Source organism: Zootermopsis nevadensis, unplaced genomic scaffold (assembly GCF_977971745.1).
Source record: "Zootermopsis nevadensis isolate Lab colony 2312 unplaced genomic scaffold, Znev_1.0 Znev_ptg000061l, whole genome shotgun sequence".
Lineage (NCBI taxonomy): Eukaryota > Metazoa > Arthropoda > Insecta > Blattodea > Termopsidae > Zootermopsis > Zootermopsis nevadensis.
In genome coordinates this window covers 3,999,739-4,017,594 of record NW_028259192.1, presented here as the reverse complement: position 1 = coordinate 4,017,594, position 17,856 = coordinate 3,999,739, and the positions used below count along the sequence as shown (strand labels likewise).

At 41.6% G+C, this 17,856-nt stretch overlaps 2 protein-coding genes across 3 annotated transcripts in view; one reads left to right on the top strand and one right to left on the bottom strand.

Annotated features, from left to right (window-relative positions):
- Positions 1 to 17,856, bottom strand: part of PsGEF (Protostome-specific GEF) — a 194,187-nt gene that overhangs the window by 81,013 nt on the left and 95,318 nt on the right. For both annotated transcript variants that reach the window (XM_087340636.1, XM_087340637.1), the window contains exons 4-8: positions 15,615 to 17,794; positions 14,971 to 15,132; positions 11,108 to 11,158; positions 10,055 to 10,113; positions 7,289 to 7,452 (exon numbers count right to left, since the gene is read on the bottom strand). In XM_087340636.1, coding sequence (XP_087196762.1) covers positions 7,289 to 7,452; positions 10,055 to 10,113; positions 11,108 to 11,158; positions 14,971 to 15,132; positions 15,615 to 17,794 — 2,616 coding nt within the window. The remainder of the gene's footprint in view (positions 1 to 7,288; positions 7,453 to 10,054; positions 10,114 to 11,107; positions 11,159 to 14,970; positions 15,133 to 15,614; positions 17,795 to 17,856) is intronic.
- The window catches only part of LOC110838375 (lipase 1), a 113,060-nt gene that overhangs the window by 31,682 nt on the left and 63,522 nt on the right, over positions 1 to 17,856 (top strand). The gene's annotated exons all lie outside the window — the stretch shown is intronic.

Sequence of the window (17,856 nt, the reverse complement as noted above, 5' to 3'; positions counted from 1 at the left end):
GATGATGGAGGCAGTATGACCTCTAAAACGTTGGTTAACATCGACCAGACTACACAGCGCAACAACCCAGAAGACAGAAATCTTCATACTCATCGCCCTGATGACGGAGGCAGTATGACCTCTGAAACGTTGATAAACATCGACCAGACTACACAGCGCAACAACCCAGAAGACAGAAATCTTCATACTCATCGCCCTGATGATGGAGGCAGTATGACCTCTAAAACGTTGGTTAACATCGACCAGACTACACAGCGCAACAACCCAGAAGACAGAAATCTTCATACTCATCGCCCTGATGACGGAGGCAGTATGACCTCTGAAACGTTGATAAACATCTACCAGACTACACGGCGCAACAACCCAGAAGACAGAAATCTTCATACTCATCGCCCTGATGATGGAGGCAGTATGACCTCTGAAACGTTGTTAAACATCTACCAGACTACACAGCGCAACAACCCAGAAGACAGAAATCTTCATACTCATCGCCCTGATGACGGAGGCAGTATGACCTCTGAAACGTTGATAAACATCTACCAGACTACACGGCGCAACAACCCAGAAGACAGAAATCTTCATACTCATCGCCCTGATGATGGAGGCAGTATGACCTCTAAAACGTTGATAAACATCGACCAGACTACACAGCGCAACAACCCAGAAGACAGAAATCTTCATACTCATCGCCCTGATGATGGAGGCAGTATGACCTCTAAAACGTTGGTTAACATCGACCAGACTACACAGCGCAACAACCCAGAAGACAGAAATCTTCATACTCATCGCCCTGATGACGGAGGCAGTATGACCTCTGAAACGTTGATAAACATCTACCAGACTACACGGCGCAACAACCCAGAAGACAGAAATCTTCATACTCATCGCCCTGATGATGGAGGCAGTATGACCTCTGAAACGTTGTTAAACATCTACCAGACTACACAGCGCAACAACCCAGAAGACAGAAATCTTCATACTCATCGCCCTGATGACGGAGGCAGTATGACCTCTGAAACGTTGATAAACATCTACCAGACTACACGGCGCAACAACCCAGAAGACAGAAATCTTCATACTCATCGCCCTGATGATGGAGGCAGTATGACCTCTAAAACGTTGATAAACATCGACCAGACTACACAGCGCAACAACCCAGAAGACAGAAATCTTCATACTCATCGCCCTGATGATGGAGGCAGTATGACCTCTAAAACGTTGGTTAACATCGACCAGACTACACAGCGCAACAACCCAGAAGACAGAAATCTTCATACTCATCGCCCTGATGACGGAGGCAGTATGACCTCTGAAACGTTGATAAACATCTACCAGACTACACGGCGCAACAACCCAGAAGACAGAAATCTTCATACTCATCGCCCTGATGATGGAGGCAGTATGACCTCTGAAACGTTGTTAAACATCTACCAGACTACACAGCGCAACAACCCAGAAGACAGAAATCTTCATACTCATCGCCCTGATGACGGAGGCAGTATGACCTCTGAAACGTTGGTAAACATCGACCAGACTACACAGCGCAACAACCCAGAAGACAGAAATCTTCATACTCACCGCTGTGAAAACCTCAAATCTCTGATAGAAAATTTAAATTTTGAATATTTTATATAGCTGATAACATTTTAGTTTCGACCTTTCGATTATCTTTGCAGTCTTCCTTTGTTTGCGTCTTAACTCCTAGTCCTGCAGACATGATTAAATTCTGACTAGAATCCCCATTTTATATTCATCTCTCATTTACACATGCGCGCTGTAATATTTTCGTTGATACTGTCAATCTTAAGTTTCTCGAGCATGAATAGGGTAGCTTTCATGTTTACACGTAATTAAATTCTATCTGCGACAACAGACTGTGCAAAACAATTGACACAAGACATCGAGGTTAATGAAGTGTTCAGAATCACAAAGGACGATTTCCGAGAACGTGTACTACTTCTGAATAGGCCACACTTTGACACTTGTTCGGTTTTTACAAGATGCTCCGTATTCCACAAGGCAGCAGTTACGAGATTAGTTATTCTAAATTAATTGTCTTCTAGGGAATAAGAAGAACTCCTTACAAACATCAATCAGACACAGTTTTGTTAAGGTCCACTTTACTAATAATTTTTTTGTAATGCTATCAACCCATTTCGTTCCATCGTTCAATATGTTGCATATGTTACGTGGGTACATTATGTTAATAATCAACATAATATTATGTTTAAGTGTTTTAAAGAAAGTGTATAGTTTAACTTGGCCACTGTAATGATATAATAATTCACTAAACTGAATCTGTTCTAAAATTCAAAATATTATTACCTTCTATTATTAAAATTAAATTATTTGGTTATTCCGTCAAATCACAATGTGTTTAAAATAAGATAATTAAAATAATTAAATTAAAATATCATTCTTTGTTCCATATCGAATAATCGATTTACAATTCTATTATTAGAATTTCCGAATATTTCCTAACATCTATTACGAAATAGATTTATTCTATTAATTTATTACGCATTTACAGGGTGTTTGGGAAGTAAGTATGCATTGAGAAATGGTTATAACCTCTATATTTCCAATGTATAGCGATTATTTAATACCTACTTACTTCCCACCCATCCTGTAGTTGCTTGTTGATGTCAATACTCCAAATTTCGGATGTTACAATTCTCCGTACTGTAATTGACGTTAGTAACAAAATGTAGATATTTCTTTAACATCTGGAAACGTACAAAAGAAAACTAGTACAGCTTATTTCAAATCTGTCTCGAAGTTTATTGGCTTGTGACAAATACCTCGCAAGAAGCATACAAACACGACTATCAGATAACGAGAGGCAAACATTGGGGGGTGGGATGGGGGTTGATGGCGATATCGGGAGGGAGGACTGTGTTGGTACTCACTGGTGAGTGTCATGGCTATGTCAGGCTTTTCCTGTGGGTGAGTCTAGGTCTGCGAGCGGACGTGGAACGTCCCCTGCCACATTGATATTCGTCGAAGCAGCTGGAGCAGTAGAAGATGGGCTTCTACTGGGGGACACCACAACACAACTCTTGTGACAACAGTGTTGTATCTTCTCGCATTGTTTATGTTGCTGTTGTGTGGCCTTTATTCCAGCTATTGCCTGAGACACTAGCGACATCTCCTTCCTAATAAATAAAGTTATACGAGCAAAAAATAAACTTCTCTACTCATTCATTTGTTTGAATTAAAAAATAAAGATAAATATCAAAGAAGCTATCAATTTTATTTGAGTTTTGTTGTGAAAGACTCTGGGATAAACAATTAACTGCACCAAATTATTGGGTTAATGCAACAAGGCAAAGAGTGTCGAGTTACCACATCACTTTGTAAAAACAGTAACAATATACTTACAACGGTGAACAAATTCTTATATAATTTCCTGTATAATTTCGATCGCAATTTGTCTCCAATATTACAGTTCGTTGTTTTAATCTTCAGTCTTAAAATCTTACGAAATGTTACAAATAACCACAAAAATAAACAGGCGAAACTTTCGATCTAAAGCTTAGTAACACTGACGTGATTATAAATTTAAAATTTCACCAAAACTTCAAGAAATTAAGGAGTGTTATGAGAACTTCAAGTCAGATTATAAATTTAAAATTTCACCAAAACTTCAAGAAATTAAGGAGTGTTATGAGAACTTCAAGTCAGAACTAGTGAAAGACAATTTAACACTCGGCATCACAAACATAACTCACAAATTAGTTCACAAATTAATGTTTTACGCTATAAATACTTCGTATCACATGTTTTACGTGCAGACGCCACAAAATATTTAGTAAGTACACTGCACCAGCAAAGATATTAATGTCGGCAGAATGTCTGAAGTTACCCGAAGAGACATCTTTGTGCTGCTAGGCTGGTAATGCTACTGCCGGGATGCTGGGATGGCTGGACCGCTAGATGTGAAGGTGCATTGATCGTTTTGAAACTGTGGCTGAGGGGGGAAAGGGGAGAGGATTGGCGACGGACGGGGTGGAAACGAGACGGAACAGCATGGGCAGAAGTTCCCAGATACCAGCCCCAGAAAATCCAGCGACTCTGTTTCTCTCTAACTAACCCTCCACGAAGGGGCACTGCATTGCAAGAACGGAAAGACGACAGAAAATGGAGATCCACTTGTTATTTCATACAAAGAACAGGAATATCCGCGAAACCCCTGTGACGTCATCTCCCCCCCTCCCCCCCCCCCCAAAAAAATTATGGTACAGTACAAAAGAGACTTTTATCTTGTGAGATGCTGTACATAATGAAAATCTTCTCCGGTGAACGCAAGAAGCTGGAAACACATGCAACCGACTCATCAAACAAATGACAAAGGCTGACATTTGTGGGCCCCTGGAACCTATTTATTTTATTTTTATTTGGGGTTAAGGTATAGAATAACGATATTTATAAACAATCATTTCTTGAAATAAACTATACTGCATTTGAAAAAAAAAGTCAAATATTGGAGTACATTGGCGTCATAACAAAATTTCCACGCGTCATATTCCAATACGAAGACTAACAACACCTGACCGACATTTATCAGATATTACTAATTGAACAAAATTTGTTCATTTTATCACAAAATTACACTGTAACACGTATATAAAATTTCTAGTCAATTTTAGAATGTATTAAATCTGCAATAAATTCTTCTGAGATTGAGGTCTTCACTGTGAGGTGTACTGTAAAAAAAAGTTAACTCACACAGCTGAGTCTCTGTAACAAGTCATGTAATTTACAGATCGGCGTCAGAGCTGTCGACTCGCACATGGTAAAGTCAGACACACGACTGAAGGATACGTCGTCTATGGACAGGAGAGCAGTCACAATGGACAGGAGAGCAGTCACAATGGACAGGAGAGCAGTCACACTGCGGTATAACTGAAGTACTCCGATATCAAACGAAAATAAAAAATTGTTCTGGTTGTCAAGACCCAGGACTGTCAGTTCTAGTCAAGCACTATTTTGAGGGATGGTGCTAAACAGGTAGCTGACAATGTTAATCCTTTCAGACCGTCGGTCAGATTCAGACTAAAATCTATGGAAATCGTGTTCCAGCCCAATTTCGGGCAGTCTGACAGTCTCTAGTCGTAAAGTATCATAAAATTATCTGGTGTTGAAATGAACAGCGACTTTTTCGGGCTACATCCAAGCCGATGTCCGACTGAACCAGAAAGTTTTGAAATCCAACTAAAATAAGTTATCTGATCAGATTTAATGTAATTAAATTTTAAACTTATTTTGGGGTTCTACATGATTGATACTGTCACGAAGATTCTCTGGGAAAATTCTAATGGAAAGCTAAAGTATCAGTATTACGCACAGTTGTTGCATTTCTAATTTAGAGGTTACGAATAATATCATCATCATCATCACTATCATAACATCGCCATTTCTGTTCTGAAAAATATTTGGCTATCTGCAATATGATTTATTTTTTTATTTGTAGTGTTCTGTCTGACGACAGGTCCATATGAACAGGATCCTTCCATCCTTTTCTCGGACTGGGACCTGTTCATATACGTTCTTGGCAGATGATCCAGAAGTGGTTTGCCATTGCCTTCTTCTGTGTGTGAATGGAGTAATTGTTGGGATGCCACGGAGGAAAACTCCGTGTTGCCTAGACCACGGCCTTGCCCAACACAAGTTATAAATTCGGGCACCGCCGGGAATCAAACCAGAGACCCCAGGATTACAAGGCCAGCGTTCTAACCGCTAGACCACCTCATCTTATTATTATTTAGTGTTCTGTCTGACGATAGGTCCATATGAACAGGATCCTTCCATCCTTCTCTCGGACTGGGACCTGTTCATATACGTTCTTGGCAGATGATCCAGAAGTGGTTTGCCATTGCCTTCTTCTGTGTGTGAAAGGAGTAATTGAAACCGGGGAAGCCCCCGGAGGAAAACTCCGTGTTGCCTAGACCACGGCCTTGCCCAACACAAGTTATAAATTCGGGCACCGCCGGGAATCGAACCCGAGACCCCAGGATTCGGGTTAGATTCCCGGCGGTGCCCGAATTTATAACTTATTATGATTTAAGGCTCCTATAATTTCACATGTGATCATTTTAAGTGGACAAGGATCAAATAAAACGTGCCCTTAACCACTGGTAGCTGCCTCAATCTCGTACTTTCCAGACTCGAGTTTCCAGAGCCCCTGAGGGAGCTCAGACGTACTACATTGGCGTTATCTGCGTGCTGCAGGTAACAGCGCTCCATGTCGCTATGATTAATGAACAGAAAATAGAATGTAACTTTCATGCCATTGAGAGAAATAAACTAATATTCAAGTTGAGAGATCGGATTATGTTCAGGTCATCTATAGGTTTATGCCCACAATGAAATCAATGTCGTTCGGCTTACAAGTCGCTGTCTAGGCCTGTACAATGTTCGCTCTGTTTATGATGCCATCGTTTAAAGATATTTCGATTATCGATCTGCTTCTCATTGTTTATATTAGCGATTATATTCGATTCACGATATGTTTATCAATGGTCCGCAATTTCGGCTGGTCGGAGCGCTCATGGGTGGATTAAGCTGGCCTAAGCCAATAAGCGACCTCTTTTATGAGCCATCATCGTCTGAAATCAACACCTCTAACAATTCTTCAACCTGCACCATCCCTAAAAATTAAATTTCTTCCACCACATATCCTTATATTAGATTGACAACTTCAGTTAAAGATGATTTTAGCGGATTATTATCGTTAACGAAGGTACCACTGTACTTTAAAATTCATCTTAGTGACGTCTTCGATTCCGCTTAGTATGCAATGTCCATCTACCTTCGAGATTTCAAAGCACTTGCACAGCAGTGGTGGGCTTACACCATATTTGTTGACGCATTTTAATTTTGGTTTAATTAATTTTCATCGGATAGTGACACACGTCTAGGTTTTAAAACTATTATCGTTGCTTGTGTAAATTCTATTAATTTAAAGGCCAGTTTACTGACGGTCCATTAAATTCTACGTGTGGTCTGAGTCATTAATTTGATATAGGCACCTTATCTCCAACACAGCTGCTACATGGGGTTCAGTCTACACACTACAATATGACTCAGTACTATGTATCGGGAAATACCTATAAATGAAATCTAACTAAAACCCGGAACAATTATTTATTTTAATCCGTCTGATCACAATATTTAAAATTTCTTATAATTAAGATAATAAAATATCATTATGACATAATATCATTATATAATGATGCAATTACACTATCTTATAAAACCCGGAAGTTTCTGAATTGGCGGTCCCTACCTCTTTTCCTTGTCGCGGTGCCAAGCAGAGACGAACACCCTCTTATCCTCTTCGGTGGGCAGAACCTCGAAGGAGAACTTCTGGTCGAACCACGGAGTACTGGACTCCCGGTGAACCGACGTGCGGTGGAAGGTTCGCTCTTCACTGGATGGCATCAGCGTCACCTGCAGGCGTCAAAACTATACTCACTAGTTGCCCTAGTTAGGATACTAAGTGACAAACAGATACATTGAATGAAAGGTTCACTCTGCAGGAAGACACAATTGTCTTACCAATGCAGCCACACACCCACGATCATTCCAGAATTACGCCACACTATCGAACTGATTACTATTCATAAGAGCACTGCGGGTCCCAACTTTTCGTTGGCTCGATCTATAGACATTCGGTAGGACTCCTTGGACGAGGGATCGGCCTGTCGCAAGGCCTCGACCTTTACACAGGACAGCACAACACAGAAAAACGCGGACAAACATCCATGGCTTGAGTGGGATTCGAACCCACGGTCCCAAGTGGCACAAGGCCCACGCCTCAGACCGCGCGGCCACTGCAGACCACGTACGTCTACTGTAAAATGTTAATGTCCAAAACAGATCCACTTTTTAGTGTAGTTACGAGTATTAAATACATCCGAAGCACACGATCAACTCTCACAGAACCACCGTTGAGTGTCTGCTTAGTGTTACTGGCTGTTCGATGTTCGTTTTGCCATGAACAGTAACTCCCATTCATTTAAACACGGCCGACATAACCAGATGGATTTCTAACAAGTATCTGCATTTCGTAAAGATTAACAGAAAAGTAATCCTATAAAATTTCACTAGAATATTTAGTTATTATTATAGAGATGACTTTTATGTCAACATATTCACACGTTTTACCTTCATACCAACTAAACGGATTTTGCAACGTTTAGTATTTGCGTTCTGTGAACTGATTTTGGACCGCGCAGAACACAGAACCTGTTTTAGTCGAAGCTCAGATAAGAATATATAAATAATCAAGAAATGGTTAGAAGAATGTATGAGGAGTAAATATGGCTGCAGCTCTTATCTGATACATTCCCCACTGTAACAAGTTAAGTGTAAAAAGGGCAATAGAACTTCTGGAAAAATAATAGTTTCTATCAGCTGCTGAGGAAGACTTTGCTCGGTGGAGTCAGTTTTAAAATTTCTTATAAACCACAAAACAATTTCTGTTTCGTACAAAACGTAAAGTTCTGACGAAGACTAAATGCAAACAAGTCATCTCAAGTGACCATCCGTATAGTAGCGGCTGCTGCAACTTCAGTAGAAGAGGAAGGTTTTATCCTTTGCCCGTTTGTCCTCCGTCAACGTGTACACAGCGAGGCGACACGGCCAATCAAAATTCTACAATTGGAGGGCCGTCTTTATCCCCGAAGTCGAAGAAACTTGTATAATTCTGAATTTCGCGGAAAATAAAGCTTTGTTTTAACTTTTCTCTGGCTGTACAGCGTAGACAAGATTCTTTTCCTTAGTTACCAGTACATACAATTCAGTTCATATTTTATAAAACTAGATTTCTTTTACTGCCTTTGAAGAAACATAATGATTTCAATGAAGAGACCACCATCGGCTTTCTTATAATTTCTGAACCACTAACACGCCCAGAGATATCGCCTCATTAAAACACCTGCATTTGAATTACAAGTGTTTCTCGCAATTCTGAAGTGACGTATGCAAATCATTAAATCTCGCAGCTCAGTTGAGATGATGGGACTGTGCTATAGCTACAAGGATCGATAAAGTACACTGCGCCATAGACAGCTGTCGGCTGCTTACGTCACAAGTCACGTGGTCAGGAGAGTACTCAGATGAAACTACTTACTGAATCATCTTTACGATATTCGTCCGCAATCATTAAATGGACATCATTTGTCAAACGAAATTCCGCTTGTAACAACTGAATGGAATCTGAATATGTTTAGTCGACGTGGTAAATTTTTTTAAAAAAAATGATATTGTAATTTTTGTCTGCATGAGATGAGCTTCGCAATAAAATATTTGTATAGTATATTAAGGAACATTAAGGCCAACCAGGTAAGAAAACCACAAAGAAGATCTCTGTCTTCTGAGTAATTGCGCCGTGTAGAAGTTTACCGACGTTTCAGAGGCCATACTGCCTCCGTCATCGGGGCGATACTTATGGACTTAAAAAAACAACTATAAACCTTTATTTATTTATTTAGTGTTCTGTCTGACGACAGGTCCATATGAACAGGATCCTTCCATCCTTTTCTCGGACTGGGACCTGTTCATATACGTTCTTGGCAGATAATCCAGAAGTGGTTTGCCATTGCCTTCTCCTGTGTGTGAATGGAGTAATTGTTGGGATGCCACGGAGAAACCGGGGAAGCCCCCGGAGGAAAACTCCATGTTGCCTAGACCACGGCCTTTGCCCAACACAAGTTATAAATTCGGGCACCTCCGGGAATCGAACCCGAGACCCCAGGATTACAAGGCCAGCGTTCTAACCGCTAGACCTTATTCACGATAAACTTGTCTAGGAATAGATCATACGAACTTATTAATAGATAGTTCTGCCAAATACTTCAGCACTTTTTACACAGAAACATACAAACACAATTTCCAATATATAAACCCACCAAATACATTTATATCCTAAACAGATGATTTTAATAAACTTCACGATAAAAGTGACATTTATACCAACTTGGAAGTTCTTATAACAGTTGCAGAATGCCCGGCATTTCGTGTCTATTAAAGCTATTTCGTCTTCACTTACCTTTACGTAAGCGTTGCAAGCCCTACCACCGGTCCTGTGGAGGTTTTTTCCACTGATTACTGAAAAGAAAAACGTACTTTTTAATAAGGCAGCCAAACAAATATCTTTATTCACTGAATGAATAATTATGTGGAAATATAAAACCAAAAATTTTTTTCCTCAGAATTATGTAAATGGTTGGCAGTCCTTGGCCACATGAAATAGTGTAAGGTTCTAAAAGTGTCTGTTCCATTAGTTATTGATACCGTATTTGATATATATAGGGTGGGTTGGAAGTAAGTAGGCATTAAGAAATGGTTATAAGCGATTATTTAATGCATACTTACTTTTCACCCACCCTATACATTAAAATGTGACGCATACTACGTAATGATTATCAACTTAGAATTTCCGAGTAATATGTGTAAACATATTGCCAGTTCCTCTGCCAATAAGCAGAAACACACATGTTAACAAGTACAGGTTAAGCCAAAAGTCACGCAAACCCGTTAGAAAGATACAGAGAATACATAAGGCGACTGTTTCAGCAGACTCGATTGAGCTACGGGAATTTTCAAAGGCGATGATTTCATTCATGATCAAGTGATTTCGAAGAATTTTTAGCCATTAAAGTCACTTCAGCTGACATCCCAATATATTTATTTATCAGTACGTAAACAATCATCATAACCTGAAAAAATGCCAAACCTGGCAAGTTATACTGGCCCGCGTAACAGACGCGTCGGAGAAGTTGCCGAGAACGTACGGCGAGGTTAGGCAACGGTGATATTCGGATAATGTAAAATCTCGAATCGAAAGCAAGAACAAAGTGGAAAAATGCGTAAGAACCATAAACCAGCCAGAGCTTCGTCGTGTGTCTACAAATATATAAAAAGTAGTGAATTTTCTTTAAAAGAAAGTGAAAATAACTTTCAACTTAATCTCTGACTTTGTACATCTTCAGCGTATTTGCCAGCCCACGTAATATAAGGACGTATTCTGAAATAACAAGATAAAATAAGGGTTGCGTGACTTTTGGCTCACCTTGTACAACTAACACAAATGTTAACTTACCATGAATTGTAAGAAGTCCAGAGTTACCATATAAAGCCAGCTGTAATTCACCTGAAACAAATATTAAGTTTAAGACCTCGAAAAAACGCATTATTCCATAATAGTTCTTAATAATACGAATTTAGAACATCGTATTGCTGACTCAACAGAAAATTATTCGACTGTACACATAAGTGAATATGAAAATGAATTAAGTACGTCGAGATGGTAAATTGCGGGATCCGGGTGACGTAGGATGCCTAATCAAACGTTTAAAAAACTGAGACATTTTATAGAATCATATCTCAAGTCAATGGACTCTGGTATTAAGAAAAACTTAGATGTTCGTGTTTGCACAGCAGTCCGGATGTTTAAAGATGCGGTATAATACATGGACCCACTTCGTCATTGACTACACCGGTGATGGGAGAATTGAAAGTTCATGATTCGTGTCTTGGATTGTGATTTAAGTACGTATTAGTGTTACCTCGACTACTGAAGACGGGGACGTAGAATTCAAAGTCTATTCCTAAATCAGAATTGTTCTGAAATAATTAGTAATTTTTAGACTGAAGATATCTGTCTTCTGGGTTGTTGCGCTGTGTACTCTGGTAGATGTTTATCAACGTTTCAGAGGTCATACTGCCTCCGTCATCAGGGCGATGAGTATGAAGATTTCTGTCTTCTGGGTTGTTGCGCTGTGTAGTCTGGTCGATGTTTACCAACGTTTCAGAGGTCATACTGCCTCCGTCATCAGGGCGATGAGTATGAAGATTTCTGTCTTCTGGGTTGTTGCGCTGTGTAGTCTGGTCGATGTTTATCAACGTTTCAGAGGTCATACTGCCTCCGTCATCAGGGCGATGAGTATGAAGATTTCTGTCTTCTGGGTTGTTGCGCTGTGTAGTCTGGTCGATGTTTATCAACGTTTCAGAGGTCATACTGCCTCCGTCATCAGGGCGATGAGTATGAAGATTTCTGTCTTCTGGGTTGTTGCGCTGTGTAGTCTGGTCGATGTTTACCAACGTTTCAGAGGTCATACTGCCTCCGTCATCAGGGCGATGAGTATGAAGATTTCTGTCTTCTGGGTTGTTGCGCTGTGTAGTCTGGTCGATGTTTATCAACGTTTCAGAGGTCATACTGCCTCCGTCATCAGGGCGATGAGTATGAAGATTTCTGTCTTCTGGGTTGTTGCGCTGTGTAGTCTGGTCGATGTTTATCAACGTTTCAGAGGTCATACTGCCTCCGTCATCAGGGCGATGAGTATGAAGATTTCTGTCTTCTGGGTTGTTGCGCTGTGTAGTCTGGTCGATGTTTATCAACGTTTCAGAGGTCATACTGCCTCCGTCATCAGGGCGATGAGTATGAAGATTTCTGTCTTCTGGGTTGTTGCGCTGTGTAGTCTGGTCGATGTTTACCAACGTTTCAGAGGTCATACTGCCTCCGTCATCAGGGCGATGAGTATGAAGATTTCTGTCTTCTGGGTTGTTGCGCTGTGTAGTCTGGTCGATGTTTATCAACGTTTCAGAGGTCATACTGCCTCCGTCATCAGGGCGATGAGTATGAAGATTTCTGTCTTCTGGGTTGTTGCGCTGTGTAGTCTGGTCGATGTTTATCAACGTTTCAGAGGTCATACTGCCTCCGTCATCAGGGCGATGAGTATGAAGATTTCTGTCTTCTGGGTTGTTGCGCTGTGTAGTCTGGTCGATGTTTACCAACGTTTCAGAGGTCATACTGCCTCCGTCATCAGGGCGATGAGTATGAAGATTTCTGTCTTCTGGGTTGTTGCGCTGTGTAGTCTGGTCGATGTTTATCAACGTTTCAGAGGTCATACTGCCTCCGTCATCAGGGCGATGAGTATGAAGATTTCTGTCTTCTGGGTTGTTGCGCTGTGTAGTCTGGTCGATGTTAACCAACGTTTCAGAGGTCATACTGCCTCCGTCATCAGGGCGATGAGTATGAAGATTTCTGTCTTCTGGGTTGTTGCGCTGTGTAGTCTGGTCGATGTTTATCAACGTTTCAGAGGTCATACTGCCTCCGTCATCAGGGCGATGAGTATGAAGATTTCTGTCTTCTGGGTTGTTGCGCTGTGTAGTCTGGTCGATGTTTATCAACGTTTCAGAGGTCATACTGCCTCCGTCATCAGGGCGATGAGTATGAAGATTTCTGTCTTCTGGGTTGTTGCGCTGTGTAGTCTGGTCGATGTTTACCAACGTTTCAGAGGTCATACTGCCTCCGTCATCAGGGCGATGAGTATGAAGATTTCTGTCTTCTGGGTTGTTGCGCTGTGTAGTCTGGTCGATGTTTATCAACGTTTCGGAGGTCATACTGCCTCCATCATCAGGGCGATGAGTATGAATATTTCTGTCTTCTGGGTTGTTGCGCTGTGTAGTCTGGTCGATGTTTACCAACGTTTCAGAGGTCATACTGCCTCCGTCATCAGGGCGATGAGTATGAAGATTTCTGTCTTCTGGGTTGCTGCACCGTGTAGTCTGGTCGATGTTTACCAACGTTTCGGAGGTCATACTGCCTCCATCATCAGGGCGATGAGTATGAAGATTTCTGTCTTCTGGGTTGTTGCGCCGTGTAGTCTGGTCGATGTTTACCAACGTTTCAGAGGTCATACTGCCTCCATCATCAGGGCGATGAGTATGAAGATTTCTGTCTTCTGGGTTGTTGCACCGTGTAGTCTGGTCGATGTTTACCAACGTTTCGGAGGTCATACTGCCTCCATCATCAGGGCGATGAGTATGAAGATTTCTGTCTTCTGGGTTGTTGCGCCGTGTAGTCTGGTCGATGTTTACCAACGTTTCGGAGGTCATACTGCCTCCATCATCAGGGCGATGAGTATGAAGATTTCTGTCTTCTGGGTTGTTGCACCGTGTAGTCTGGTCGATGTTTACCAACGTTTCGGAGGTCATACTGCCTCCATCATCAGGGCGATGAGTATGAAGATTTCTGTCTTCTGGGTTGTTGCGCCGTGTAGTCTGGTCGATGTTTACCAACGTTTCAGAGGTCATACTGCCTCCGTCATCAGGGCGGTGAGTATGAAGATTTCTGTCTTCTGGGTTGTTGCGCCGTGTAGTCTGGTCGATGTTTACCAACGTTTCGGAGGTCATACTGCCTCCATCATCAGGGCGATGAGTATGAAGATTTCTGTCTTCTGGGTTGTTGCACCGTGTAGTCTGGTCGATGTTTACCAACGTTTCGGAGGTCATACTGCCTCCATCATCAGGGCGATGAGTATGAAGATTTCTGTCTTCTGGGTTGTTGCGCCGTGTAGTCTGGTCGATGTTTACCAACGTTTCGGAGGTCATACTGCCTCCATCATCAGGGCGATGAGTATGAAGATTTCTGTCTTCTGGGTTGTTGCACCGTGTAGTCTGGTCGATGTTTACCAACGTTTCGGAGGTCATACTGCCTCCATCATCAGGGCGATGAGTATGAAGATTTCTGTCTTCTGGGTTGTTGCGCCGTGTAGTCTGGTCGATGTTTACCAACGTTTCAGAGGTCATACTGCCTCCGTCATCAGGGCGGTGAGTATGAAGATTTCTGTCTTCTGGGTTGTTGCGCCGTGTAGTCTGGTCGATGTTTACCAACGTTTCGGAGGTCATACTGCCTCCATCATCAGGGCGATGAGTATGAAGATTTCTGTCTTCTGGGTTGTTGCGCCGTGTAGTCTGGTCGATGTTTACCAACGTTTCAGAGGTCATACTGATATTATTTGGGAGACTTTCGTGGACTCGAAAATATTAAAATACATATTCAATTAATAAGAGGCGAGGTTCAAGATATCGTCATTGGACTTCGTGTTGGGTCCAGTGGCAAATCTTGTTAATAAGGTGACGAACAATCAGTTTCCATAGGAGCGGCTTAGTAATATTTACCTCTGTTCTGACTGAAATCCTTGCTCATTCTCCAGGAACTGGTTCTTACTGAGGCCGTTCTTCTAGTTCTCGAAATGCAACATGGCGACGCGAACAGTAGACAACGTCTGGACCGCGACCGGCCTTCCACCAGGGCCATAGGGCTCGGACCTAAGAAGGGCGCTGTTGGGACAAGGCAACATCGTACAAACAATCCTGCTTGGTCTAATAGTGACAAAACACTCAGGAAAGTAGTCCATGATATTAAATATACTCATCTTTGACGTCACATAATAATCTCTTAACTTAAAAAGGCCAGCTGTCACAACATTAAACTGCATAGATCACTTTCTTAAAATTAATAAATGTAATGGAAAGAAAACGTATATAATAAGGCGATAACATCAGTTCAACACTTTTTTTCCACTTCTAAGAGCAAAGAATTAAAATTTTATTTACACTTGTAATTCTGAGGCTTAATATTGTGGTTGTATAAGAAATATCTCATTATCTCAAAATTAATCTATTACCGAAGTTATTTGCATTTCTAATTTCTCAAATTCGTACGAAAGCTTCGATTTAGACACGTGTACAAAATGGAGAAAGTAAACCAAATCATGTTAGCAGCAAGCTGAGAGTCCACAGACATCTCAAAACGTCCTTACCACTAGAGGAGACATGTTCGTCTTCCTTCATATGACAGTCAGCCTCTTCCACTGTGACACCTTTTACCACGTGTCCGTCAGTGAGACGCACGTTGTGAGAATTCCACGTGTCATCCGAGGATGACGATCCGTTGTCTTCGGCGCGTGGCGTATTCTGTCTCCAGGGACCTAGAGGCTGAACGGGAGATGACGAAAGTGGTCGAATCCCAGCTATGCCAACCGAGGAACTATACTGATCGTCGTCTTCATTTGATGGACTCGGTGGGCTCGGGATGCCTTTAGACAAAGTAAGACCAAAACTTGGCTCCCTCCCTGGTATATCCGAGCAGCTGACAGTGCCGGTAAGGCGACTAAGTACACCAGATGACTGATTACAGATATCGTGATGACTAGAAGTTTTCACTGCTTTAGTTCTGGGCAAACCGACAATATGGCACGACATATCACGAGGTTTTATGTCATTCGAAATAATAGTCTGGTTGTGAGTCCAAGAAGTATTCGTGTCTTGCGGACTAAATTTACTAGGAATTCCATTTGGCAGGGTGAGTCCAGTCAGTTTATTATTTGAACGTCTGATAGGGATATTCAGTAAACAAGGATCACTGGTAGCACTGCTTCTGAAAACCGTCCTCTGGCGACGACGAAATCCTCCTTGCCTTTTGAGCATAGATTCGTCTTCCAAACTATCTGAATTCATGTCAAAACGGGAAGAATCTAAATTACTGTAGACGCTATCACAGACCACATTCTCACTATAAGATATTTCGCCCTCCACGCCTTTCGGAGACACGTGTTCATAATTTTCAGTCAGGGCCTTCGAGGAACGCCTCAAACTTCTCTTCGTCTTTCTAACTTCTGCACTTCGTCGTAAGGGTCTTGTATTTGGCGATTCCAAGCTCTGACAAGTCTGACCTCGAGCGTAATTCTCTGTCGTCAATTTATTATTATGCACAGGCATTATTAATTGGCCGTTGGATAAAACTACTGGTTGCATTTTCACAGGAGGGCCTTCTTCACTGTTTGAAGTCAGAGTTCTTGTTCGCCTGAGAGAAGATCTTTTCCTTAATTCACAGAAAGTTCCTTGAGAAACATCTGTCCTCTTCACCGGACTTTCTTCCGGATAACACAGAATTCGATTAACCGGGCACTGAGATGTTGGAGTGTGTGGGCTCTCGTTATTATTATTATTATTATTATGTAACACGTCAGCAGAAGAGTTTATTGTCGCTGATTTCTTTGGAATGCTTATGGGAACATCAGCCGATTCTAACACCGAGTACAAGCTCAGAAACCTTGGGTCCGTTACGTCGTGTGCTGTACGTAATTCGTTGGATGCCAGGGCTCGTTGATTATGACTCGTTGAAATTACGTTGGAAATGAAGGTTGTGGAATTCAGAAACGGAGATGGCGGAGTGATACGTGAAAACTGTTGTAGGATGCATTCTTCTTTAGAACCACTGCTCAGCCTCAATGAAGCCAAATTACGTGATAATGGAGACAGTGACATTTTTTTCGAATTTGATTGTCTATCGCGAAGAGTAGCATTTCTCTGTTCTGATGTAAAACCTTTTGTACTTTGTTTCTTAGTATCAGAAGAACTGTCTTCGGTGTTGTAAGTATAACCCACTCTTGCACTAAAACACAGACTAGGATCTTTCTTTCTAAATTTTAACGGGACGTCATCGGAACACTGTCCGTTTGGAGATTTTGTTAAATCACATTTGCTAAATTCAGAATCTGATTTTTTATTATGAAACACGGCACAAGGCGACGTTTTCGCCTGTTGTAAATAAAAGTACAGTGGGTTGTCATGACTGCTTTGAGAAGGCGGTTGAAGCGATCCAACGCTATGATACGGTTGCACAAACACGTCGGTTAAGCGACGTCTGAGTGCCAGGAGACTTCTAGTGGTCCTTACAGGACACGGGGAATATTCTATTTGTAAAGGCGACTGAGTCGATACCGTGGAAGATTTTAGTACCACAGTGTCGCCACCTTTGTGGCCCACGGGTATGGAGTTGTGAGGCACGACACCAATTGTTGTGCTGATTCCAGTGTCTGGAATATGCGAAATTTCTTCGTTTTGGGGAGGAACGGAACGAAGGTGAAAGTCAAGGCACTCTTCCGCAGACCGTACTTCTGTAGCATTTACAGTTTCTTGAAGACATTCACACGCATATCTGAAAATCGAAAGGAAGCGATAAGCAGACTAACTACAAGATTTGACAAGCTGTAATAATAA